At 40.6% G+C, this 27,493-nt stretch overlaps 1 protein-coding gene across 1 annotated transcript in view; it reads right to left on the bottom strand.

Annotated features, from left to right (window-relative positions):
- DNER (delta/notch like EGF repeat containing) overlaps positions 1–27,493 on the bottom strand; it is a 369,484-nt gene that overhangs the window by 41,005 nt on the left and 300,986 nt on the right. The window contains exons 9-10 of the mRNA XM_032277988.1: positions 14,396–14,518; positions 3,250–3,363 (exon numbers count right to left, since the gene is read on the bottom strand). Of these exons, the coding sequence (XP_032133879.1) occupies positions 3,250–3,363; positions 14,396–14,518 (237 nt within the window). The remainder of the gene's footprint in view (positions 1–3,249; positions 3,364–14,395; positions 14,519–27,493) is intronic.

Raw genomic sequence — 27,493 nt, 5'->3', positions numbered from 1 at the left:
GGTGAGATTCCATCTCAAAAAAAAAAAAAAAAAAAAGATTATATTAAGAACTTTCACCTTTTTCTTAAGGACAATAAAATGCCAATGGGTGATTTTAGGTAAAGAGTGATAAGATTAGATGATCATGTATAAGGTCTCTGCAGTATGAAAAATGGATTAGGAGTCAGGGGAAATAGGTGTGAGGAGACTACATAGGAGGGCTTGCACTGGTGCAGGTGGAAGGTAAAGGCAGCATGGTGCTGACTCTGCAAAGAAGTGAAAAGATGTAAGAGGTTTTTAGGAGTCCTTAGCAGTTGGATGGAGGTAAAAGGGAAAAAGAGGAAGGTGTATTATTTTTTTCTCTGTTCTCACACTGCTATGAAGATACTACCCGAGAATGGGTAATTTAGAAAGGTAAGAGGTTTAATGGACTCACAGTTCCGCATGGCTAGGGAGGCCTTAGAAAACTTAGAATCATGGTAGAAGGCATTTCTTCACAGGGTGGCAGGAGAGAGAAATGCCAGGTACTTTGTAAAACCATAGATCTCATGAGAACTCACTAATCATCATGAGAACAGCATGAAGGAAACTGTCCCTGTGATCCAATTACCCACACCTGGTCTCTCCTTTGGCATGTGGGGATTATGGGGATTAAAATTCAAGATGAGATTTGGGTAGGGACACAAAGCCCAACCATATCAGAGAGTATCAAAATGGTTACCCAGTTTCTGGCCAGAATGGCTGGGAGTGATAGTAATACCATTTGATGAGCTAGCAGATATTCAAAGAAGGAAAGGAGAAGAAGCGCTGAGTTTGGGGTGTCTTTGAGATATTCAAGAGTATATGCATAGTATATAGTTGGAGATTTGCTAAATATTCTGGAGAAAACATGATGTTTTCTCATAAAATACTGGAGTAAATTTCAAATGCATTAGAGACCTAAGTGTGTAAAATTAATTCATATATGATTAGAATAACAGGAAAATATTTCTAAAATCTTGATATATAGAATCTTTCTAGCATGAAACAAGAAAAGAAATCAAAACCTCAATATTTAATTGCATAAAACTAAAATGCAATATATGGAAAACAAGATACTTTGTCCACATTTCAAAGGCAAATGACAGTGGAAAATATGTGTAACCTATGTCAGATAAAATGTTATCTACTTAAAATAAAGGGCTATTTCACATCAAGAAGAGTAAAGGTTAGCATGAATGGTCTGGTAGAAAATCAGACAAAAAATATGAATAGAGAGTTTATAAAGGGAGAAACATAATTAACCAGAAACATATTTAAGAAGTGTTTGATCTTACTATAAGTCAAAGATCTATGAATTCAAACAACAATAAAACGGTATTTTTGACCATTAGAATGACAATTCTCAGTATTGTGTCAAGACAAGGAAATAAATGCTTCTGTGCACTTTTGGTAGAAGTAAATACTGGTACAATGTTTTTTTTTTCTTCTTTGGAGAGTAATCTCGAAATAAGTATGTATTCTCCTGGACCCTCGGATTCTATTTCTGTAAAATTATACTAAAAATATGTACACAAAGATGTATATACAAGAAGATCCCTTGTAATGTTGTTTATAATGGGGAAAAGTTCTCAACTGCCCAAAAGTTGAATTGTGGATGGAACTTTTAAAAAATCACAATATTTCACATAATGCACTACAGGGCAGCCAGTAAAAATGATAAAACAGAAGCTATTCTTGATGTAAAAACACATTTATAATATACATATATTTTTAAGTGAAAAGTAAATTATAAAATAGTATGAGGTGTATGATTCCTTTTATATTCAAACATATATGCATATACACTATATCACACACACACAGACCTTCAGGAAAATCTCTGGATATCAGAATGTATCAAAATCTTAATAACAGTTATTTCCTAGTAGAACGGTTTTCAGTAGTGGGATTTTTTTTCCATAGTCCTAAATTTTCTAATTTTTCTTCTATGCTTTTTATTACTCGGGGGATAAGAATATCTGGAAAAAAAACCCAGGATGCTTCCCTAATATTAGTTTTGCTTCCACTGGTGAGTATATATGTCTGCATGTGTTTATAAGCAAAACAAAGCCATCTGCGAATCATTTTTGGAATGAGCCCACTTCTCAGTCCCAAGAAAAGCCAAAAGGAAAACACAGGCTGTGACACAGATAAATAGAAGGAAAATCAGAAGTTGTTTTTCCCACATCTTGGCTTTTGTCACCTTTCCCAGGAGCACAAATGAGGCTCCCCTTGGATGGCTGAGAGACCCAGGCTTTGTGAAATTCTCCAGGGCTTGGGAGGTGGCCACAGTGGCTTAGCAGGGGAGAGGTGAACACAGCAAGGTGCTCTTTAGCCAGTGATAACACGTGTTGTTTTTTTTTTGGCTTCAGAGCCCACCTTCCTCTGTGGGCACCTCATATATCATCCTCTTCCAATTTACAATCCAAAGTGACCCTTAAGCTTTTGTTGGTTGAGGAAAACTCTAAAAACATCTTTGTCTTACTCTCTACATTTCAAGATCCCTGGGTTCTGTCAGAAAAGCAGGGGATGGAACACTTTCTTTTGAGAATCTGATGAACATTTGAGAGGCTACCCTGAGCACATACACATACATACCACATTTCACATCTGTTTTTGGAGATTCACAAAATTCCTGAAGCTCATAAGGGGGTGATTTTGAATAAGGACCCCAAGTTATGCTGGAATCCCCAATCCAGAAGTGGCTTGTCCTGCTCGGTGTTCAGTGGCCACCAAGGTTTCTGGAGAAGCCAGTCCTACCCCCTCCCAATCTCACCTCCTGTCCCACTTTCCCCTGACATTTTTATATCTTGCAATAAGAAGAAATACGGCAGCTGAAAGCAGCTTCTACGGAAGACACACCCCTTCCTTCTTTTCATCTTCTAACTTTCATTAACCCTTCACCTTTTTCAAGTGTTCATGTAATGGCTCACTTCTCATGTTTCATGGTCCTAGCCTAAGAAGCGTACAGTAATGATAGTCTTTGTAAGGCTAGGCGCCAAACAACCATCTCAGAAAAGCTCCATTTAACGTCAACACACAATGGGTTGTTTTAAAATAGATCTTCATCCAAGCCATGCCTCCTTACATTTTGTAATGGTGTTCATATCTCGCAATATTTTATTCATGATGGATCTGTGTGTGTGTGTGGGTGTGTGTGTGTGTGTGTGTGTGTGTGTGTGTGTTTAACATCTGCAATATCAGGGACTTTGGGGTAAACTTGAAAACTCAGTCCATGGAATCACTTGCCTGTAAACCCGGGTGCACAGATGCACGTGCCATTCAGGCCGTCACTGTCACAGGTAGCTCCGTTCAGACAGCTGACGTTAGCGCAGGGATCCTTGTACAACTCACAGTGTGTTCCTGTGGAGAAACAAGCAAAACAGGATGACTCATCCAGGACTCTCTAGCTCCCATGGCCTCTGAAAGCAAAGACGGAGTAGTCTGGAACAGGGCAAGGGAGATTCCTAGCGCGGGTGTGTGTGGGTGAGTGTATACACACATGCCCACTCATGACTTTAGATTGTTGTAAAAACATGCCTTATGAGAAAGTAACACATCTGATCACTGTCCATAGGTCCCCCATAGTCTTTTATCTGTACTTTCTCTGCCTACGTGTCCTAAAGCCTGAGTAACAGAAAGTTAAAAGCCTGAAAGATAATCAATAGTAAATGCTTTCTAAGTCTCTAAAAGAAACAGAAAATATCTAGATAGCCTTGATAAAATATAATATCAGCAACCTAAAAGTGAAGATTTGGAATCAGATATTTAAGTGAGTCTCAGTTCTACTTTAAGGAGACAGGGGAAGCTGAGTGATACTTAGACTTAATTCTCAGAGACAACACTCCTTGCTTTACGTCTAATTTATTTCTCACAACAGCACTATCCTTATTTCCCCATTTTACAGATGAGGAAACTGAGGAAAAAGTCCAAGATTACAAGGCTGCTGGGGAAAAAAGCTAGGATTTGAACCAGCCCCTAATCCCATCCCAGAGTCTGTGTTTGCTAAGTAGGCTGTTGAGAGTGAACCCGAACTGACTGTGGAAATATACAAAACTATAGAGTTCAGCACTCATTTAACAAAGAAGAGGCATTTTTTAAAAATCTGCAGAGTAAAAACAAAGTTTCTCATTTACGTTTCTTTTTTAATGACTGTGAGTGCATGTATATATGTAAATGCCTGAAGTGGGACTGGATTACTTCCAGGAGACTTGATTACTTTGATTTTCACATCTGCGTATTTCTACATTATTGGTACCTTTTTTTTTTTTTTTTTACAAACATATGCTCTTTTATAATTTTATTAAAAACTAAAAATCTAATGCTATTTGAAAGGTAGGATATCTGCTGGTGTTACACTGAATGCCAAGATGGATGAATAGATTGACATCTCTCTCTCCTTCTCCCTCTCTCCTTACCCCTATCCCCCACCCTTTAGAGAGAAAAATAAATTACATTCTATCTTGCCTAAGAATGCACATAATGATATGTCCACACTTCCCAACAGCCTCAAGAAAAATATGCATAAAGCAAATAGTAACTGAATGGTATTTACTTAATTTTTTCTGCACTTCATTACTCAGCTCATGTTGTGTAAGGGACCGCCACACCCAATGACTCATCCTTTAGGCACTGAAATCATCCTTGCTGGGCTATTCCCTTATTTCTTTCTCAACGCCTTAAGAAGTAGGGCTCAGGAAGCAGGAAAGGAAGTAAGAGAAAAGAGAAACAGAACTTCCTATCTATATTCACGCTAATGACTTATTTGAGCTAGATAAAGCTCAAATTTTAGAATAAATGACCTGTAATTGAGCCAGATAAAGCTCAAATTGTAGAATCAATGACCTTTAATTCCTTTTTATCCTTTGCCCCTCCTGGCCAAGCCATCAGCAATATTCTGCCGGGTATTTTTCTGAAGCGTCTTTCAAATCTTTGCCTTTCTTTCCTTTCTGAGACCACTGCTGTGATCCCACTGCCTCACACCTGGTGGGATACAGCCTCCCGAAGACATGTCTTATTTTCCTCTGTCTCTAGGGACTTGAATGAGCCTCCTTGACTTTCTTCATCCCTAACCCAGGACGTATAGTAATACAAAAGATCAAAATAATGTTAAGATTAGCATCAATCTGGTCATTCTTCTTCATCTGGGTGTGTACGGCCTCTTCTCCCTGGAGTCTCTATTTTTACTTTCCTACTGATTCACGAGTAGCCTGGGCTCAGTCAAAAGAATAAAAAAGAGAAGAGCCTTTTCTGCTTCAAAATGTTTATCACAACACAAAGACTCACATATTCACAAGTTCCCCTTGGGCTGATCAATGGGAGCCAAGTGACAAAAAAAGACTTTTGGTTGAATGGGAAATGCAGCCATTACCAAAGTTCAGAGGTGTCCGAAGCCTAGAAAACATTTCCATTAGACCTGAAGTCAAAGAAATCAAATGATCATCACTGGGTCTCTAGAAACACATTAACATCACTAACATATTAGCACACAAACTATCACATTTTAAAAACAAGACTGAGAAGCAAATTCTAGGCCAAGTATTTAAGCGTCTTATTTTTTATTTAAAGTCTTCAACAAAACAGACTTAATGAAAACACCCAAGATAATAAGCAATTTCAATATTTTTGGTGTTTGGGTTTTTGTTTGGATGGATGGCTGTTTTTTTTTTGAGGGTGGAGAGACTACAATTTTTTCCCTGGTTAATTCTCTTTTTCAAATGGCAAGACATTCAGTCCCTTGAGCATCTATTGAGATGTTTCTGGCAGCAAGACTGGACAAAAGCTAATCTTCACAGAAACTTGATTACTGAGAAGCAAGATGGTGTTAAAAGTCCCTGGATAGCACTTTGGTGACTCACATTTCTATACTGTAAGCCTTGCTAATCCCTATATAAAATATATTTGTCATATTGCTCAGCTTGTCATTAGAGCTGAACAACTCTGAGCTAAAAACTTTAAATACAGAAAATAGGTAATCATGGATACTACTGATGTGCCGAGGCGTCTCCATTCAAACCTTCCTCCTCTGGAGGCCCCTGGGCCCCTTCTTCCTGCCCTCCTCACTACTCCTATTCCCAGAAAACATCCAGTCTTGGGCATCCTGTTTCCTCTGAGGAGTCACCTTCTTTCACACCCTTCCCCCAACCTGATCTCACGTATTTAACTCATCTTGCAGTTCCCAATCCAAATGTCCTCCCTTTGCAAAGCTGAACCTTGATTTTCTCAAGACAAACCATATTCTTCCACCACCATGCCTAGAGAGCATGCCGGGACTGTCATGGTCACGGAGTTCACTGTGCCAAATCATAACTTATCTGCTCTCCCGTCTGATTCTCCCACAAATCTCTGAATTCCTGCAAAGCAGAGGCCGTATCACCATGCGTGGAAGAAATTATAGATCTAACACCAGAATCCTGTCCTTTCAAGAGGGGAGACAGCCAGTGTACTTTGGCTGACACACAGGTGAGGTTGCCAGAGGAAAGATTCCAAATTTCAAAGCTGCCTCAAAAACACCCTATTTTGTCAGGGAAAACCAGGTCCACACTTCAATCTAAGTCTGTGGAATGACATACACACACATGCATCACTCATTGGCAGAGGACGCAGCACGCACTCTTACAAAACTGATGTTTAGTCTCAAGCAAAAATAAACTGTAATTCAGTCAAAACTAATAAAAATTCATGCTTTTCATATTAAGGGATGGAGAAGAAATGTTTCTAAAAAGACTTTGATTCCAACAGGGTTCTTTACAGAAGTTAATTTTAGAATCGAAATAAGCAAGAATTCAAAGAGCAGTACACCAATTCTAAGTCTTTGTTGTTGGAACAAATTTAGTTACAATTAATAATTGAATAATGAAAATCATCATTTTATCTCCAGGAAACTAAGCCAGTAAAGAAGTGTTCTTAATATTTACTTTTAGATGTGGTCTCATTTCATCCAAACTTACTTCCTCTATGAAAACTTTTTCCAGTATTTCAACCTTTACAGATCTCCACATTTTTTAAACCATTTCAGAAATTACAATCGACAACTCAACCTTAGCCTCATTATTCCTGTGTGTGCCACTCAGTCTGCTTGTCTGGTTAAATAATAGGCTGAAAAAGGAAGACACTCTGATTTAGCCGTATTGTATTTTATCACAGTACTTGTAAGGGCTGGGTGCACAAAATAACCAGAAATTCTTGTTCCCTGGCTAAGTGGAATCCAGCAAAGGAAGTAATTTTATCCAACAACTAAGGAGTTCTCATCCTTTCCATTAAAATGTCTGTAGCCTTTAAAAATAAATAAGCACGTACAGGCTGAGTGCGGTGGCTCACGCCTGTAATCCCAGAACTTTGGGAGGCCCAGGCAGGCAGATCACTTGAGTTCAGGAGTTCAAGACCAGCCTGGCCAGCATAGTGAAACCCCGTCTCTACTAAAAATACAAAAATTAGCCATGCGTGGTGGCAGGTACCTGTAATCCCAGCTACTTGGGAGGCTGAGGCAGCAGAATAGCTTGAATTCAGGAGGCAGAGGTTGCAGTAAGCCAAGATTGTGCCACTGCACTCCAGCCTGGGTGACAGAGCAAGACTCTGTCTCAAAAAAAAAAAATAACAATAATAAAGTACGAACAATGTAATGAAATCTATAATCCAGTGATCTCATTTCTGAGACTCTATCCCTAGAAAGAAACCCAGAAAGTATGAAAGCAATATAAATAAGGATATTAATTACAGAAAGAGTTATAATAGCCCCATATCAGATGCAACGACAAGGCAATGAATAAGTATTTCCTCATGGGAACATTATAAAGCCATTTAAAATAAAACTAGTAAGGCTTCCTAGCAATATATAAATCAAACATAATATCCTATTATGAGTGAGCAGGACAATATAAAATTGTAGGTATCCTCAATTATTTAACACTAAAAACATAAATACTAAAAACAGAATGGAAGCAACACAGATTATTATGGCTTACATTATGTTGTAAAACCATGAGTAATTTTGAATTTTCTCTTTTCTTCTATTTATTCTTATGTTATTTTCATAATTAAAAATCAGAGTTTTTTTTCTAAATTTTGTCACCAAAAATTTCAAATACATATGTTGTTGATCATTTCATTGGATTTTAGAAATAAAAATCAATCACTATGGAGCTGTTTCTTGACTTTTTGACAATAAGAGGTATGAACACTAAGCAAAGTCTTGTAAGTTACATTAGAAACCAGCATTGAAGTAATTGTGAAGGACACAGCAGTATTTTGGTATGTCTGAAGAGGGGTTACAGAGTCCCTCCATGAATTTTGCTTTTTAACAATTCCATGATCTACAGTGACAACTTACATTCCATGAAAATGTTTAAGTTGGTTTCTTTTACTTCATTCATGTGTTAAAGAGTAGTTTTAATTCAATTAAAGGTAGCCATTGAGTATTTGCTCTGTGCAAGTCACCATATTAAGAGCTGTAGAGAATTTAGAAAGAAAAAGAACCTATGTAGTCACTGTCTTTCCGGAGCCTATGATTTAGTGTAGGGAAGAAGAAAATCTGAAACCAAAAAGAATTTAATATAAGGCTAAACATAATTGTCATGGCACATATAAAGAAAATACTGAGAGAGTTAAAGAAGGGAGAAACCATATCTGTTTGGGGATCAACATTTTAGACAGTGGATACAGCCATAGGAGTGAATGAGAGCAAAGAGGAGGGAGAGAGAAAGGGGCCTGGAGACCCACGTCATTCACAGTGTCCGGGAGACCAAGCCTCAGTGAGGCTAGAGAGGAGAACCGGGTCAGAAATGAAGTTGCAGAAGACACAGCAAGGAGACGTTCCGGAGGGACGCCAGGGCTCAGTGGGGCAAAGGGACAGGGACGCTGGCTTAGTCAGAAGTGGAAGTGGAGACTTCCTAGCCTCACCATGAATTCTCCTGAAACCTCTTTTAGTGGAATGATGTGGGCAAGAGGCAAGAGCCATGGCTGAAAAAGCAAAAGGGAAGAAAGGGGCTTTAAGTAAGCAGAGGAGGCCACAAAAAGTCAAAGAAGAGGTTTTGAAAATGATTATTTATATGCAATTTATTTAGAAGTGTTAGAACATTTTTTTCTTTAGCAGCCCAGTTTTTCTAGAAGCACTTATTTAAAAAGAATTTCCTTCCCATTTCTAGCAATTCCTCTTTAAGAGTCAGTCACACGTCGTTATTACAGATGATGGTTTCTGGGCCATCTTCAGTTTTGGTTATCTGTCCGTTCTTGCACGGGGAACACTGAATGTAACAACAATTGTAGCATCGTAATGGGTTTTAACATCTGGCAGAAGCTCCCAGTCATTGCTTTCCTTTATAAAAATATTCTTAGCTATATACTTGGCTAACTATTGTACTCATTCCTTTTAGGAGGGGATATATATATATAGTTTTATATATAGATATATAGATATACATTTATAGTGTTATATATATCCTCCTAAAATATAAAAACTATGTAGTTTTTTAAAATATATTAATATAAAGCAGTAAAACTTACTACTTAAAAAGTATATATAAGCAAAAAGTTAAAGCTTAACCTTATCCCCCAAATACTACCTATCCAAATTCTAACTCCATATAAGTACTAGTTAGGAATTGATACCCATCCATCTGCAGTTCCCTGATTTATGCAGACCTACTATATGTAAATATATATTGGCAAAAATATTTCCAAAACGGGAGAATGTCCATCCCCTCAAGGAGAGAAAATCACAGGATCACGTGGCCTCTCACATCCCCTCACTCTTCCTCTGGGCAGAAGAGCATGATTTAGCTACTCCTGTGTCTCCTTTAATTCCTTCTGTCTACCCTCCCCATGTCCCCACCACTTTCAGTTTACAAGTTCTACCATTTACTGCTACATTGCCAGAGTTTACCTCCCTGTTTTCAGCAGTCTTATTTAAACCTAAACCTAAATGTCTTTATACATATACCAACGTTAAATAAACACTTTACCTGCCCATTGGATCTGTCACCTAGTCTGGAGTGCAGTGGTGCAATCTCAGCTCACTGCAACCTCTACCCTCCCGGGTTCAAGTGATTCTTCTGCCTCGGCCTCCCGAGTAGCTGGGATTACAGGCACCCACCACCACACCTGGATAATTTTGTATTTTTAGTAGAGACGGGGTTTCGTCATCTGGTCTTGAACTCCTAACCTCAGGTGATCCACCTGCCTCAGCTTCCCAAAGTGTTGGGAATATAGGCATGAGCCTGGAGTGAAATCTCTAACACATTTGTATGCCTTTCAGTCTTTCCTATCCTCACCCCTTACAACACAGGGCTTTGGGTTAAATAATATGAAACCACTGTGCTTGTTGAAATTTTTCCTTAAGAGCAAGAGTGGTAGACATAGCCCAGGGTGCCCCCTAGTGAGTCACACCCTTGTGTAATTCCCTCTCCTTGAGTGTGAGCTTCCATCCAAGAACAAATGGCAGTTAAGAGGTTTTGAAGATGCAATTAAGGTCCCTAATCAGTTGACTCTGAGTTCCTCCCAGGTGGTCCTGGCCTAACCAGGCAAGACCTTTAAGAGGGTCCAGGCCTGCCCTGAAGTTCAAGACTGGAAGTAGGAGGGGCTCTGTCAGAGTTGCTGGCTTTCAAAGAGCAAGGATTTCACAAATCCTACAACCACAGGATACAAGTTCTGCTAATAACCTAAGGGGACTTGGAAGCTGATCTCTCACTATTCAAGCCTCAGATGAGAGCTCAGTTAGTCAATGCCTTGCTTTCAGCCTTTTGAGCCCCTGAGCTAGGAATTGACTAAGCAACACCTGGACCTAGGAAACTGTTGGTTAATAAAAGCATGTTGTTTTTAAGCCAGTACTGGGTAGTAATTTGTTACGCAGCAGTAGATAGCTGATAGAGAAGGCAGATCTACCTTTTTCAAGAGACTTTCCTTCACTATTAAATTACCATTCACATCACATTAATACCATCTATTTAGATTTACCTGCATTTAAGGCATAAATCTCTTCTTCCATTCTCCATATTCCCCTATCTGGATATCTTTGTTTTTATTGAGTTCCTATTTGGCAGGAATGCTTATTAAAATACTTATCTTAGGGTATAGGATGCTACATTTTCTGTATCTTTGAATGCATGGCAATGTCTTTCTTTTGCCCTCAAATATAAACAACCCTTTAACTCCTAGTCCTTTTCACTTAAACATCTGAAACACTGCTATGCTATTCTTTACCTTCATGATAGAGAGGAGTAGTACAATGCTGTTTTGACTCTCTTTCTTTTGTATGTAACCTGTGATCCCTTTGAAGAATCTTGTAAACATTTTTCTTTAACCTTGCAATTAGAAATTTTACCAGGAAATCTCAAATTGTGCATCATCTCCTTCATTAATCCCACTACTGCCCTGTGAGCCCATTCTATTTGAAACTAAGACTTTCTTCACCTCACAGACGCTTCCTTCTAGGAGTTAGTGAATTCTGCTTCTGTTTCCACGTGCTCCTTCTTCTGGAGCACTCAACAAATTCAGACAGAAGCAGATGTCTTGAATCTTCTCCACGTTTCCTATCTTTTCAGTTGTGGCTCCCACTTCCTCATATTTTGATATCTATCATGCACTAGTTCCCCTTTTTCTTTCTCAGATCTAAATTCAGTTTTGAGTAGTATACATTACTTTTTCACTTCCTTTCTTGAGTATTTGGAGCTGTTGTTGCAATTTTGTTATTTCCCAACTTTTCTCCCTTTCCGAGTTGCTGGCGTGGGCTCCCTGTACTGGCCAGGCTAGAAACCTTGGCAGAGACAGACAACATAGGATATCCCCCTTCAGTGCTAGATGGGCAGCCAATGGGACCCTTATACTAAGGCATGAGGCAGAGGTCTTCCAGTTTGGCTCTCTCAGGGCCACAAAAAAAGAGGGGAGCCAGCTCAGCCTACTTTGCAGTTTCCTTAGAGGGTAGACCGTACCTCTGAGATCAGTACATGCCTCTGCCTCCCAGGGTCAGATGCAGCACAATTGCAGCATGCACATCCTCTCTATAAGCTAAGGGGTTCTTTGAACTCAACTGTTCATTGAGTCATCAGTTCTCTCTGGAGCCCTCATCCCCTATTCTTTTTGTAAGCAAAAGCTCCCAGCACCCATACCCTTTTATTGAAACCCCCAAATCCTCAGGGTCATCTACCTTACTGAGTCATCTCCAGCAGAGAGTCAGGAGGGATCAGGGATATTGAATGTCAATGTGAGTTGCCGTCTTCCTAGAATCTTCATTTGTTCAGAAATCCATGAAAATGTTTATAGAAATGGAAGGGAGCAAGGAGAAAGAAGGAGGTTGAAGATATGTAGAGAGAAAGGTAATTGCTAGAGAAAAGTCTCAGAAAGATAGAAGGGGGAGAATGAAGAGTATTTGGGAAGGGATACAACTTGAACAGGATAAGGAACACATGATCAGCTAACATGGAAGAGAATAAAGCATTAGTGGTTGTGATTGAAGATGCGTTTGTAGGGCAAGAGTTCTCAAAGGGCAGCCCAGGGACCAGGACATTGGCATCACTAAGAACTTATCAGAAAATCATATTCTTGGGCCCCACCCAGACCTAATGAATTAGAAATGTAAGGGCAGGGCCCAGAAATCTATGTTTTAGCAAGCCCACCAGCAGATTTCTATACACAGTCATGTTTGAGAGCCACTGCTGTAGGGTGTGGAAAAATAGACAAATCTGAAGATGTTTACAAATGATAACTCCCTTTTGTCCCATGATAATGGGGATGAAGCGACTTATATTCCAGGAGTGAGTAGTTCAATATGGGACTTGGGGGACATGACAAAATTTTGGAATGCCCACTGAGAAAAATGGAAGAAAAATGGGAAAAATCCAGGATCACGCTGATGAATTTGCAAAGACCCTAGTGGGTCATCACATGAAATGATATTTTTTATTTCCTAGCACTGACAGCATGAGCAAAGCCTCCAAGAGAGAAAAGTAAAGGGCATATCCAGAATACATTTGATTATTTACATTTTCATTTATAAAGAGGAAATCTGCTTTATAAATATCTATCAAAATTAAGAATTTTGGCATTTGTAATTTTTTGAAGTACATTCACCACTACTAATTCTATTATTGAAAGAATCTCAAAATATCTGGAAGCATCATTGTTCCTATTTTCTACAGAGAAAATGAAGACTGCTCAGTTTAAAGAATTTATCCCGGCTCAACAGGAAACCAGTGGTATGATTATGATGAGCTACCTAGGCTTCCTGACCCATGGCTTCTTTTCACTTCTTTCCAGAACTGAACCAACTCCCTACTTCTCAGCGCTCTCATAGACCCAGAACTGAGAAGCCTGAGAATGAAACCAGCACATCCGCTGTTGTGTCCTGGTAGATGTTAGTGGAGTTTGGTTCTAAATGAGCATCATACTCCAAAAGAAGCATCAGATCTGTGGAACATAAAGTAAAGACTTGGCCAAGCTTCAGCCCTTTTATTTTGGGACTTAAGTTTTTCAGTGTAGCCTACAAGGCATGAGGCTCGCCAAAAAGGTTACTAAATTAAGGTAGGTTCATCCAAAGAGAAGCAACGGTGAGGGCAAGGCAAGGTCTCCACGCAGGTGGATGGTATAAAACAAGCAGCAATAAGAGCAAGCAGTTAAGTGAAATGGCTATAAATAGAGTCCACAAAAGCATTACAAAATCCAAACCCAGTCCTGAAGTTATAACTTAGAGAAACGTGTGCACAGTTGATAAATAGGCTCTCCTGGCACAGTGCCGGCTGAGGGTATCTGGGCTCCAGGAAGCCCTGCCATCCACAAAACATGGCAGGGGGCAATGGAGAGGCTGGAAGAAAGGGCTTTAGGAACCATGCTGACCAGGATTATAGGGGAGAGAATTACTGTCCACCTCATGGGGTTGTTGGGGGGCATTGAATGAGCTATGCACATTAGGGGTTAGAACGGGGTCCACACATCAGAAACACTCTGTCAATGTCACCTGTTTTTAATGAGCATTGACTTACTGGCCAATACATGATTCTCCACCTGCCTCCTCCCCAAGAAAGCACAGCATTCTATCTCTGCATAAGAAGCTTTATAGGGCAGCATCCTTCCTCTTCCACATTTTTCACAGCCATGGTCTCTGACCTATATCTGACAGTCCCATCTTACCATTACTTTTTGTTTTCAGCTTTTTACACATTCTACAAAAAAGAGAGCGAGGATCCAAAAAGAACAGGACAGGAGAGAGGGGTGTTTTTCAATCTATCAGTAAGAAACCAGAGACTTGCAAATTGGTCTCCTTGGACCCATTAATCATGCCAGCTTCAGCATTTGATTTTTATTCTGAACAATTCATGGTCCAATTAGAGGTTTATGCATTTACATTGAGAAATACATGATGTCATTTAGAGCCACTCTGGCCCCGGAAGGCCAAGCGGCCTCTCACCTTTGTATTCTGCCAGGCACACACACTCATAGCCATTAACGAGGTCCCTGCAGGTGGCTGCGTTCAGGCAGGGAGCAGAGAGGCACTCGTTATATTCCTCCTCACAGTAGAGGCCATGGTAACCTGAGGGACAGAGAGAAAAGCCTGCTGTCAAATGCATCCCATTTACAACCCACCCTGGACCAGCCTGCAAGGAAGGCAGTTGGGGGTATTCATTGGAAAGTATGGCACAAACAGATGGGATTTCAGGAGTAAGATCTCTTGGGGTAAAGTTGAAAGGTAGATTTGGGGGAAGGCTATGAAGAAAGAGCCTGTTCTTATCACACTTTTTCATGATACCAAATATAAAAGAAGTGATTCCATTTATCCACTGACATTCTCATCATAGCGTGTTAAATGGTGCTGGTGTTAGGGAGATCCAGTCACTGAGTGTATCTGCTGCGGCCATCAGAGATAGGGAGTGAGCAGGACTTACAGGAGGGGAGGAGCAAACAGCTCTCTTCAAGATTGAAAACCTGGCTGGGCGCGATGGCTCATGCCTGTTATCCCAGCACTTTGGGAGGCCAACGTGGGTAGATCACTTGAGGTCAGGAGTTCGAGACCAGCCTGGCCAACATGGTGAAACTCTGTCTCTATTAAAAATACAAAATATTAGTCAGGTCTGGTGGCAGGCACTTGTAATCCCAGATATTCAGGAGGCTGAGGCAGGAGAACTGCTTGAACCCAAGAGGCAGAGGTTGCATTGAGCCAAAATTGCACCACTACACTCCAGCCTAGGCAACAAGAGCAAAACTCCATCTCAAAAAGGAAAAAAGGAAAGAAAACAAAAAGTGTGAGAACCACACTAGGAAAATATATGTCTATTTCCTTTTCTTTTCAAGTCAGAAAAGAAAAAATTAGCTCAAAATGTTTAACTGAAATTCTTGATGAAATGTGCAGGTTTTTCGGTTGTTATTCCTTGTTTAAAGATATGATTACATCAACTATAATATTTTAAATTGTACCTAAATGTTTAAATTACTAAAGAAACAACAATGTGAGTGAAGAAAAAATAAATCCATAATTTCTTGATAAAGATGGATTTTACCCTCCTATTTGCAAAACAGGTATTTATTCTAAAGGACAAGAAGACAATATTCTTTGAGATTCACTCATGAGGGTTATGCTGTTTTCAACTTTTGAAAGCATGTGTTACTGCCAATTTGCAGTGAAACCAGACCATTTTTGTTCAGCCCTGTCCAAACAATGAAAAACATGTGAGTGCTTTCGAAAGTCATGCTGCCTATGTTCGTTCCGAATTCAGATAAGCAGAAAAAATAAGCCCTTACCCAAGTAGGAATTAGAACTACTGGCTTTTCCTAGCCTTTCCAACACACAGCCAACTCTCAAACTCAGAAAGTCCCATGAGAACATGCTAATATGTTGAACTGTTTTGTTTCTGGTGCCTATCATAAAAGTAGGTTAAGCTCATATTTGCATTATTAACAGAGCACTTTTCAAATACGTTGCCATTTCAGTTGTTTTTGAACAGCTTTCCAAATTTACGTTGTAATAATGGCCCCTTTGAGGAGCCCTTGACCTACCTAAGACAAATATACTATGGTTTTTCAATTCTTCTGAAAACTAGTACGTTACTCTACTTTTTATAACTTTAAGGAAATATTTCTATTAACCTTCATTAGATTATCTCCATTATGTAGATAGGAGGTACTCAACAAGCAGCAATTTTGTCCCCCAGAGGACATTTGAAAATGTTTGGAGACATTTTTGGTTGTCACAACTGGAGATGGGGGAAGGGGTCGCTGTTGGCATCTAGTTGGTAGAGTCAAGAGTGCTGCTGAGTACCCTACAGGGCCCAGGGCAGCCTCCCACAACAAGACTATCCAGAAAAAATATCAATACAGTCAGATTGAGAAACTCTGTTCTAGACCAGGGGTCAGCAAACTATGGCTCACAGGTCAAATCTATCCCTGGCTGTTTTTGCAAATAAAGTTTTATTGGCACACAGCCACATCCATGCATTTACATATAATCTATGGCTGTTTTCACACTACAACAGGGGACTGAGTGGTTGCAACAGAGGCCATACGGCCTACAAAGCCTAAACATTTACTATCTGGCCCTTTACAGAACAAGTTTGCTGATTCCTGATTTAGATTCAATGGAAGATCATTCTTTTAACAAGTTTTGAATATTAACCCCTTATCAAATGTATCATTTGCCAATATTTTCTTCCATTCCATAGGTTGCCTTTTCATCTGCTGATTGTTTCCTTCATTCTGCAGAAGCTTTTTTTGTTTTTTGCTTTTGTTTTTTTGAGACGGAGTTTGGCTCTTGTTGCCCAGGCTGGAGTGCAATGGCACGATCTCGGCTCACCACAACCTCCGCCTCCTGGGTTCAAGTGATTCTCCTGCCTCAGCCTGCTGCGTAGCTGGGATTACAAGCACCCGCCATCACACCCGGCTAATTTTTGTATTTTTAGTAAAGATGGGGTTTCACCATGTTGCCTAGACTTGTCTCGAACTCCTGATCTCAGGTGATCCACCAGCCTTGGCCAACGTGCTGGGATTACAGGCATGAGCCACCATGCCTGGCCATCCAGAAGCTTTTAAGTTTGTGTATTTGTGCTTTAGTTGCCTATACCTCAGATGTCATGTCCAGGAAGTCATTCCTAAGGCCAATGTTATAAACTTTTTCCTCTATGTTTTCTCCTAGAAGTTTTATACTTTCAGGTCTTAAATTTAAGTTTTTAGTTCATTTTGAGTTGGTAGTCATGTATGGTACAAAATAATACAAATTGCCAGCAGGCATATGAAAATAACCTCACTAATCAATATCACTAATAATCAGGGAAATGCAAATTGAAATCATAACAAGATATCACTTCACACCTGTTAGGATGGACATGACAAAAAACAAAACAAACGGAAACAGAAAATAACAAGCGTTGGGGCAGATTTGAAGAAATTGGAACCCCTGTGCACTGTTGGTAGGAAGGTAAAATGGTACAGCTGCTATGGAAAACAATGTAGAGGTTCCTCACAAAATAAAAAACGGAACCACCACATGATCCAGCAATTCCATCACTGGGTACGCATCCAAAATAATCAAACACAGGATCTCGCGGAGATATTAGCACTCTCATGTTTAATGTAGCATTATTCGCAATAGCCAAGAAGTAGAAACAACTTGATGTCTATTGACAGAAGAATGGACAGGTCAAGCAAAAGTGGTACAGAATACAGTGGAGTATTACTCAGAATTAAAAAGGAAGAAAATCTTGTCACATGCTACAGTATGGATGAACCTTCAGGACATTACACTACATGAAATAAGCCAGTTAGCTGGACGTGGTGGCTCGTGCCTATAATCCCAGCGCTTTGGGAAGCCGAGGCTGGTGGATCACAAGGTCAGGGGATCGAGATCAACTGACCAACAGGATGAAACCTGTCTCTACTAAATCTACAAAAAAAAACTAGCCGGGCATGGTGGTGCGCAACTGTAGTTCCAGCTACTTGGAAGGCTGACGCAGGAGAATCACTTGAATGCGGGAGGCAGAAGTTGCAGTGAACCTAGATTGCGCCACAGCGCTCCAGCCAGGGCGACAGAGTGAGACTCTGACTCAAAAAGGAAAAAATAAGCCAGTTACAGAAGGACAAATACTGTATGGTTCCACTTCTATTATGTATTTTTAAAAGAGTCAAATTCACAGAAGCAGAAAGTAGAATGATGATGATTGCCAGGGTCTGTGGAAGGGGAAAAATGGAGAGCTGCTGTTCAATTATTCAAGATGTTAAGTGCGATTAATAAGTTCTAGATATCTGTTGTAAAACAGTATGCGTACGGTAAATAATACTGTAATATATACTTAAACATTTAAGAAGGTACATTAAATGCTGTGTTTTTACCACTATATATATATTATTAAAATATATTTTAACCGCTATTATATACATATATATATTTTACCACTAACTATCTATCTATCAATGTTACCTACTATACAAATAGTGGGTAAAAAATACACAACATGAAATATATAGAAAGTGGTAAAAAATATACAACATGAAATATATATATATATGTAGAGTGAGGAAGAGAGAGGTAAAAATATATACATATATATCTATGTATACGTAAAGAGTTAAATGTCTTGCTTCTCCTAATACAAGAACCTTTTTGAGGTCATTGTGGAGCGCAATCACCAGCAGCACCTTTTCAATTGCGTTTGCTCTCCTAGAAGATTTTTTAACAATCAGCATGGAAGGGTAATATATAACCATAACCCTGCATGCATCTTTGACCTCTGAATTGAGGTGGTACTTAAATAGACAAAAATTTAAAAAGCGAGTTTTGCAAAATCATCTATAATTGTTTCCATTTTTGAAAACAGTATCGTTATCTTTTTATACTAGCAATATGAAAAGCAAATGAGGAAGTTATTTTACAGAGATAATTAAGCTGGTGATGTTTTTCTTCCTTGGGGGGAATAAAGATAAAGGTTTCATATTCTAAAACTGTTTCTTCAGAGACGGTAACATTTAAATGTCTTCGTGGAAATGTCAAGGCACCCTTTATACTCAGTGCCAAGCAGCCTCAATTGGACTGTTTGAATAAAAAGGCACTCCTTCCAAAAGAGAGGGCTTCTGTGAAAATGAGGCTGTCACCCCCTGCTGATAATTAATTCGGGCAAACAAATTAGCTCAGGGCGGTATGCCAAGGGTCTGGAAAAATATTAGGCTAGTCCAAAGAATTTTTAAAAATAAAATAAAAGATCAAAGTGTAGGATCAGAGTGGCCCCTTCCAAGGCACTGATCTTTATCAGTACTGCTCCTATCTTTGCATGATTTGTTTCCAAATAATCAGTTCCTATTCTTTCTTTCAAATTGACAGGGCACAGCAACCAACCAGATGTGGGGAGTGAGAAAAAGCAGTCAAGGTGGCTGCCATGTTTATAGCTGAGTGAGTGGATGATGTCATTATCACCAAGAGGTACGACCAAAGGAAAAACAGGCTAAGTGGGGGGAAAACAGGTTTAGAGGAAGAAAACTGGTTTAACTTTGGACATGTTTAGATTGAGTGCACTTGGGCAGGTCCAGGTGGCAGCTGGAAATATGTGTGCAAATGGCTTAGAAAGAGCACTTTAGGAATTAGATGTCTAGAAGTGGTTTTGAAGTTTTCATCAAAGAAGAAAATGAAAGGGAAAAAGAAGGGAACAAGGTCAGGCCAGATGGGCAGGTGAAGAACCAGCAGCCAGATCAGGCCACCAGATAGGGATTGGGCAAGGAAGAAAAGAAAAGCCCAAGGCATGCAGTGTCACGGAAGCCAAAGGATGCAAGGAAGTCAAGGAAGGCGGGTTAGCAACGTCAGAGTGTCTCATGGGCGAGAATGACCGCTGGACTAGAAAATAAGGAGGTCACTGGATACCCTCAACACCATGGCTCTTAATGGAGGCTGTGCTAGCCCTTAGAGGGTGTTTCAGGCAATTAGGGGTGGGAGTGGTCCTTATCACAATGATTGGCAGGTTCTACTGGAATTTACGGGGGTGGGAGGGGCAAAAATATTAAACATCTTGCCACGCCCTGAATATTCCTGCACAGCAAGGAATGCCTCCTCATTCTTCACAACTTTGGACTGTCCCACTGAATCTTCATGTAGGTGAAAACTCTGTTGATAACTTTCCCAGACTAAAACCTAACTTCTTTATATGCACCATTTTAAGATATACTGAGTTTTAAGCTGGGCACAGTGGCTCACACCTATAATCCCAGCACTTTTGGAGGCCAAGGTGGGTGGATCAATTGAGGTCAGGAGTTCAGGACAAACCTGACCAACATGGTGAAATCCTGTCTCTACTAAAAATACAAAAAGTATCTGGGTGTGGTGGTGGGCTCCTATAATTCCAGTTTCTTGGGGACTGTGGCACAAGAGTCACTTGAACCTGGGAGGAGGAGGTTGCAGAGCACCAAGATCATGACACTGCACTCCAGCCTGGGTGACAAAGCAAGACTCATCTCAAAAAAAAAAAAAAAAAAAAAAAAGATATATTGAGTTTTCCTAGAATGTACTACTGGATAAATCAAGAGAAGGTTGTACCAAGAGTTATTCATCATTTTATAAAATCACAAAAACAACAGCTCTAGTGGAATTTAAATCTCCAATAAAGAATATTCATCCATAAAACAAAAACATCAGCAGAAATCACCTCCTCAGATAGTTTTCTGACAATGCTATGTGAAGTAGCTCTTCTTACCAGCAACTCATCACAGCACTCAGCTGATTTCCATCATAGTATTTGCAACTGGCTGAAATCCTATTTTTAACATAGTTCTTTACCTGATTACCATGTCTCTTCCTCCACTATAAGCTAGAGGACAGAGTCTGCAAATACAGTGTTCACAGCTGTACCTGTGGTATCTGTTTTGGAAAAGCCACACAAATAAACATGAATTTATTTAGGTTGAATAAGCACCCAAAATGTTATCGATTGATTCGGTGCACTTTTAAAATGTTTCTATGGTGCTCCGGGGCTTTCCAGGTGCCCTGGGTACTGGGTACACAGCTAAAGAACAGGGTCTCCACCTGCATGGAGCTTCCAGTGTGGAGGCAAGTTAGTGCCATCTGCCTTGTATCAGGCCCTCTATGTGTGTTAACTTGTTTAATTCTCATAAAAACCCAAGGTGATGAGCATGACTACTCCCAATTTATAGACGAGGAATTAAGAGTTAGAGGGATAAAGAAATCTGCCCAAGGTCAGGTTGTCAATCCTGTGTGTTCTTCCTTCTTTGCCATGTTGCCTCCAAACTCACTGCCCAGTGCCTTAGTTTATTAGGGCTCCTGTGAAAATACTATAGCGCTGGTTGAATTAAACAAAAACGTATTTTCCCAGAGTTTTGGAGGCTAGAAGTCCACGGTCAAGGTGTCAGCAGGTATGGTTTCCCCTGAGGCCTCTCCCCTTGGCTTGCAGATGGCAGCCTTTTCTATGAGTCCTCACATGTCCTCTTCTCTGTGTGTGAGCGCTCCTGGTATCCTTCTGCTTCTCATAAGGACACCACTGCTATTGTATCACAGCCCCACCCTTATAACCTCACTGAACTTTAATTACCTCTCTAAAGGCCCTATCTCCAAACACATTGGAAGTTACAACAACTTCAACATATGAATGAGGGGTGGGAGGGACATAATTTTGTCCTTAACACCTAGGAGCTGAGTTTCTCAGTCACGAGACTATTGGCATTTTGGACCAGGTCGTGATTGCCAGGAACTTCCCTGTGCACTGTAGAATGTTGAGCAACTTCCCTGACCTCTACATACTAGATTCCAACAGTGTTGGACTCTCTCCAGCACTGCCATCCCACAGAAGAAAATAGGCCCTGGGTGTATCTGGCGCTGGCTCACACCAAGTGAATGGGATAGACAGGAGTAAGAAAGGAGACCCTGTCTGGTGATTTCTGAGCTAATGAGAACCCCGTTGAATGCTGTGCCCTTGGATGGGGACCCCTCTCTGTGCCCCTTATCAAGCCTCAAGTCGCATGGTGGAGCTGGTTTCTAGCTAGCCTTCTTTCTTCTTTTCAGATGAAAAGACCACAGCCCTACAGGCTTGAGCAGCTCAGCAAAGGCATGGTGGAGCTCAGATTCCACCCCACAGAACCTGACCTGCTCCAGAACAGGACACTTTGCTGCATAAAGGACTTAAGAGGCACTCAATTCCTACTCTCGCCAGTAAAAGGCAAGGCCTTCCATGGCCTTTCACCATCTTCCCTCTCAACACTGTCTCAAGACATCATTTAAACATCCATCTGGGACTCACTGGCTCTGGCTCCACACTGTGTTTGTTCACAGGAGCACTTTCCCTCCCCTTGCCCATCCCTCATCACACTCAAAAATATCCAAAACTCTTAAGATTCTAGTTGTAGCCAGATGGCTTTCACACTTCATGCAACAGATTCCCAGCAACTCATCCATCAGTTATCACCTCTGGAGGGCGATTTGTGCTTCCTTTCCTGCTGCCTCAGACCACCAGGACCTTCGAAGACCAGGAGCTGCAATCAGAACAACACGGGGGACGCCATGCTGCTCACTCCCCTAGTGCATGCAGAGTGAATTCAAGGCAAGAGTGAATGTAAGGTGTTTGGGGATTTTATTTGTTTTTACTTGATAATCAGGCTGGAGTGAATGTGGGGGTGTGGAGAGTGGTTCCCTTAAGGATGTGTCGCAACTCAGAGGATGTTTTCCTCTCTTTTCAGCATGAGTGGATAAAATGTGAAAACACATGACTTTCTGATTCAAGCCTAGGCCAGTTTCTGGAAGACCAAATATTCCACCTCACCCATAGTAGTTAAAGACATGGGGCACAGAGAAAACAATCGTATTATGTACATATGATTGTGAGCTTTCAAATTCTGGCTAAACTCACTGGTGGTCATAAAGCCCTTCCGCGCTCTGGAATGTGGGACAATAGCATTCATTTTGCCGTGCAGAGCTTTATTTCAAGGGAAACTGCGTGTGTGTGTGTGTGTGTGTGTGTGTGTGTGTGTGTGCGTGCGCGCGCGTGCACGGGTTCCTATCTCCCTTAGTCCCTCCTGTTGCTGGCAGGTTCCTAATGGAAATTGATTTAAGAACCGAAATAAAAACAGAAGCAAGAATCTGGGCTCACATTAATCCTACTAAGTGTTCAAAGGGTCTTGTTTAAAGGAAGCTGCTAGTATTGATAACTGCACAGGTTTTCACTAAGTAATCACACTTCTGTCACACACACATACCACACACACAATAAAGCCAAAAATATGTCGAACATGGAGGAAGTTGTGTAAGTCAATGCAGAACATTCGTTGGTGTGTGAAGGACAATGGCTGCCGATGTTGCTTATTTCTTTAATCTCTAATTTCTTATACTTTTATTGCTCATGTCACCTCAGCCAAAAAAGAAAATAGATGCAAAAAGACCCAAATCTGTCAATATTTCCACTTGCTGTAGTTTTTATAAACATTAAATTAAAAGGACTAAAGACAGAGGCTAAGTTTTTGACTGTAAAACCTCCCTATTATTTATGTTACTGAGCCATCTACACATTTCCCCCTCCCTCCCTGGGCTTCCAAAGAGATGGATGATGAAGAGCCAGCCCTAAATCATATCCTCACTGTTCACACTGTGAGTTTATATTCTCCCTCACTGGTTCTCTGGCTCTAACAGCCACATGGGGAAGATTGATAATTCTCTGTTTCTTATGTTTGCCTCCTCGATTGATTCATTCTTTAAGTCAACAAATAGTTACTCAATGCCTACTATGTGTCAGGCACTGTGCTAGTCACTGGGGCCATATGGTGAGTTAAAACAGATAAAGGGCCTTTACTGAGGGGAAAAACATCAATCCATCATTCAAGTCAATGCAAAGTTGTACTTGGGGAGTGTAAACAATGAGGGGGCTGGTGTTCCAGGAGGGAGGGGATGCAGGAGAACTGACCTTACCTCAGGGAGGCTACCAGGAGGAGGGGAGAGTGAGCTGAAAGGGAGGGGCATACAGAAGAATGATGAGAAAATTCAAGGCAGGAAAAGCTGTGTGTGCAAAAGACCCACGGTAGGGGGAGCATGGCTGTGACTTGTTCTGGACATGGGTCAGAGCCCACTGTAAAGCAAAGGGCAGAGAAGAAGCAAGAACAGGCAGGTGTCAGGCCTGGTGGCATCTTTAATGTGGGGTTGTGGGGGGAATACAAAATCAGATTTACAGTGCAGAGAGATTGCTCCACTACCGTTTGGAGAATGGGGTAAGACCAGCAAGAATCAATGCAGAGAAATCAATGAAGAGGCTGCTGCAATCGTCTCGGGAAATCATGGCTGGGATGAGAATGGTGACAGGGCCACATGGAATATCAATGTCGAGAGCCGTTTAAAAAGTAAATAGAAATATGTGGTCATGAATAGTATGTGAAGGGTGAGAAGGAAGGAGAGGTGGAGGGGGAAGCCCAGGTTCCTGGCTTGTTTTATCAGAGATACTGCAATTTCTTTCAGAGGAGCTCAGGAATGGACATTTATTGAGTCCCCTTCTGTGGGCCAATTTCTCTTCTAGGCACCTTCAAATATGACAGAATCTCATTAGAAGGAAGGGGCTGGGGACGGAAATGGAATGGAAGGGAAGCATGTTCTAGGAGAAGCAGACCTTGATTGAACAAAAAGAACTGACAGCTTCTCCTAGGAAAACAGAAGTGATTTGAAAAAAGAAATTCAGTTTATTTTAATGAGTATTTGCTGAAATCTGACTATACTGTCAAGCACTGAACTAGTTGCTGAGGAGTTTGATTGTGTTGTAGTTAAGGAAGAAAGGTCTTATGTAAGAAGATACAGAAAGTCGGAGGTGGAGGGAGGGCAGACAAAGAGAAAGCAGGAACAGGGAAGCATAGGAAGGGGAGAAAGGAGAGAGAAAAAGAAACCCAAAGGTATCATGATGGAGATAGAAAAGAAACAGAGAAAGGGACATAGAAAGAGAAAAGCCCAAAATAATAAAATAGAAAGAAAAACTGGTCCAGCACATGATGGAATTACATTGGGCATACAGCAAGGTCCTGCCGGAAATGTTGCAGGTCCCCTGCTAAGTGATGTCTCCAACTGGTGTAATGACCTTGAGCACTGCCCCTGGAGGGTCACCAAGATGGCAGGGCGTATGCGGGTCGGGGTACAATGTGAGAGTTTGAGAGACAAAGGGACACAGCAGCATTCTTGCTTCCCAAGTAAAATCCATATTCTTGCTTCCCTTACTAAAATAAAATGTATTTGACACCATCTTCTTTTTATAACTCAGTATTGAGAGTATTTCTAGATGGGAGCACCGAACCATCAGGCATACAGCTGCAGCTCAGTGCCAGCGTGTCACATCTTCCATCAAGGCCACTCATGGGCACTTGTGACAACAAAGGATACTTATAAAAGGAGGGGTTTCTGCTTCTCCCTAGGGGGACATGCACCTGGCACTGCACAGGAGGTGGTAACACAAGGGAAGCATCAAGCACAATGCCTGGCATAAGCACCTAGTGATGTGATGTGTGGTCACCTGGCCTGTGGTGCAAACATGATTTAAAAAGACAACCCGGATGCCATACTTCTGAAATAGGTGCCCACCGTGCATACACAGCAAAGGCCCTACGCACCACAGCCCTGAAGGACGCCATCACCCTGAGCCATTGCTTCACGGGGTCAGCAAAGACCACTAACTAGAATAGCACAATAACAGCAGCTCAGCACTGACATGGCGTCTGGCTGATTAGCCCAGATTTCACTAACCAGTAACTCGAAGATCTAAATTTTTCCAATACGAAACAGTCTGTTTATGTTTGGCCTTTTCAAACCGACCCTTTTTCCTTTTCATAGCTCCATCCCCTGAGATTAACCTCGGGGCTGGATCTGGTTTCCTGCTTGGCAGTAAAACTTTGACTCACTGCTCAATATTTGATTCCAAACTCTGCATTTTCTCTTTAACAACAGGCTGTTCTTCTCTCATTTCCTTAGCACACAGGCTGGTGAATAGAGAAGATGCTTGATCAAACTGGGTAAATTGAATTTGCTAGAAAAATGGAATCAGAGGGCTGAATAACCTTTGCATACATAAATACAAAAAGAGTTCTTTTCTTTACCAATGTCTGTTTTGCACAAACATGCAGTAAAAGGCTTGGAAAAACATTTTCCAAAAATGGCAATTGTTTTGTTAAGGGATTCTTTTATAAATTTAAATACGTATATTCATGTTCTCTTAATTTTCCATAACAGAGATATGTTATTTGTGTGACATAAGGGGGTGGTATTATCCATGCTGTGATGGTTAATACTGAGTGTCAATTTCATTGGATTGAAGGATACAAAGTATTGATCCTGTGTATGTCTGTGATGGTGTTGCCAAAAGAGATTAAAATTCGAGTCAGTGGGCTGGGAAAGGCAGACCCACCCTTAATCTGGGTGGGCACAATCTAATCAGCTGCCAGCACAAGTAGAATATAAGTAAGTAGAAAAATGTGAAAAGAGAGACTCTGGCCTAGCCTCCCAGCCTACATCTTTCTCCGGTGCTGGATGCTTCCTGCCCTCAAACATCGGACTCCAAGTTCTTCAGTTTTGGAACTCAGACTGGCTCTCTTTGCTCCTCAGCCTGCAGATGGTCTATTGTAGGGCCTTGTGATCATGTGACTTAATACTTAGCAAACTCCCCTTTATTTATATATATTCCATTAATTCTGTCCCTCTAGAGAACCCTAATACACATGCTTTATGGGTATATTACTTGTAGTATCACAACTCTAAATCATGTTACCAATTACAAGGGAAATGATGACGATTCTTTATGACTGTCCCTTGATTGGATGGTAAGGAGAACAAGTAATGTTAGAAAAACCCTAACTTTTTAAAACTTTTTTTGTGGGGGAGATAAGAACATTTTATAGTCTGTAAAGCGAAAAGATGAGGCTTATTAGAGGAGATTTTCTGAGACGCAGGAAACAGACATCATAATAAACACAGTGCTAGTAAAGAAATTGCTTTTGAAGAAGAATTCCACTTTTTAATATGTAGAAAGGAAAATCTTTGAGGATGTTAAAAATTCTGTAACTTCTGTAGCTGTATTGAGTGTAAATCAGAATTAATTGATATTTTGAAAGGAAACAGTAAAAACCAATTGACCACTATCCTGAGTTACCTCCTTAAAAGTGGTTAGCTCCCTCAAAAAACACTGAAGAACATCTGGGACTATATGGAAGATGACAGCTCAACTGTGACTGTGCTGATGAAGGACACTGGAAGTCAAGGGAACTTGGCAGTAAACACGCTTTAACAGAAACACTTGGGTGTCGAAAGGCCTTTGACCTTAAACATATCCGTCTTTTGGGAATTTTTCTAACCATGTTGATCTAAACAGTTCTGAAAGCCTTCTCTTGGAATTGTCTTCAGAACTAGGTTACAAACTAGTCACACTGAGAAAAATCAGTCTCTTCATAATGTTTTAGCCATGTCTTATATCTTTTTTTTATGTTGCTTTTGGCCACTAGAGGGTGGATTCTACTTATAATCCAGGCAAGTGAAACGGAAAAAAAAAGTTAACTCAGGAGCTTAACAAAAGAGGAA

Source organism: Sapajus apella, unplaced genomic scaffold (genome assembly GCF_009761245.1).
Source record: "Sapajus apella isolate SASKATOON/1434 unplaced genomic scaffold, GSC_monkey_1.0 scaffold10, whole genome shotgun sequence".
Classification (NCBI taxonomy): Eukaryota; Metazoa; Chordata; class Mammalia; order Primates; family Cebidae; genus Sapajus; species Sapajus apella.
The sequence above is the reverse complement of the archived record's forward strand: the minus strand, read 5'-3'. Positions and strand labels throughout refer to the sequence as shown.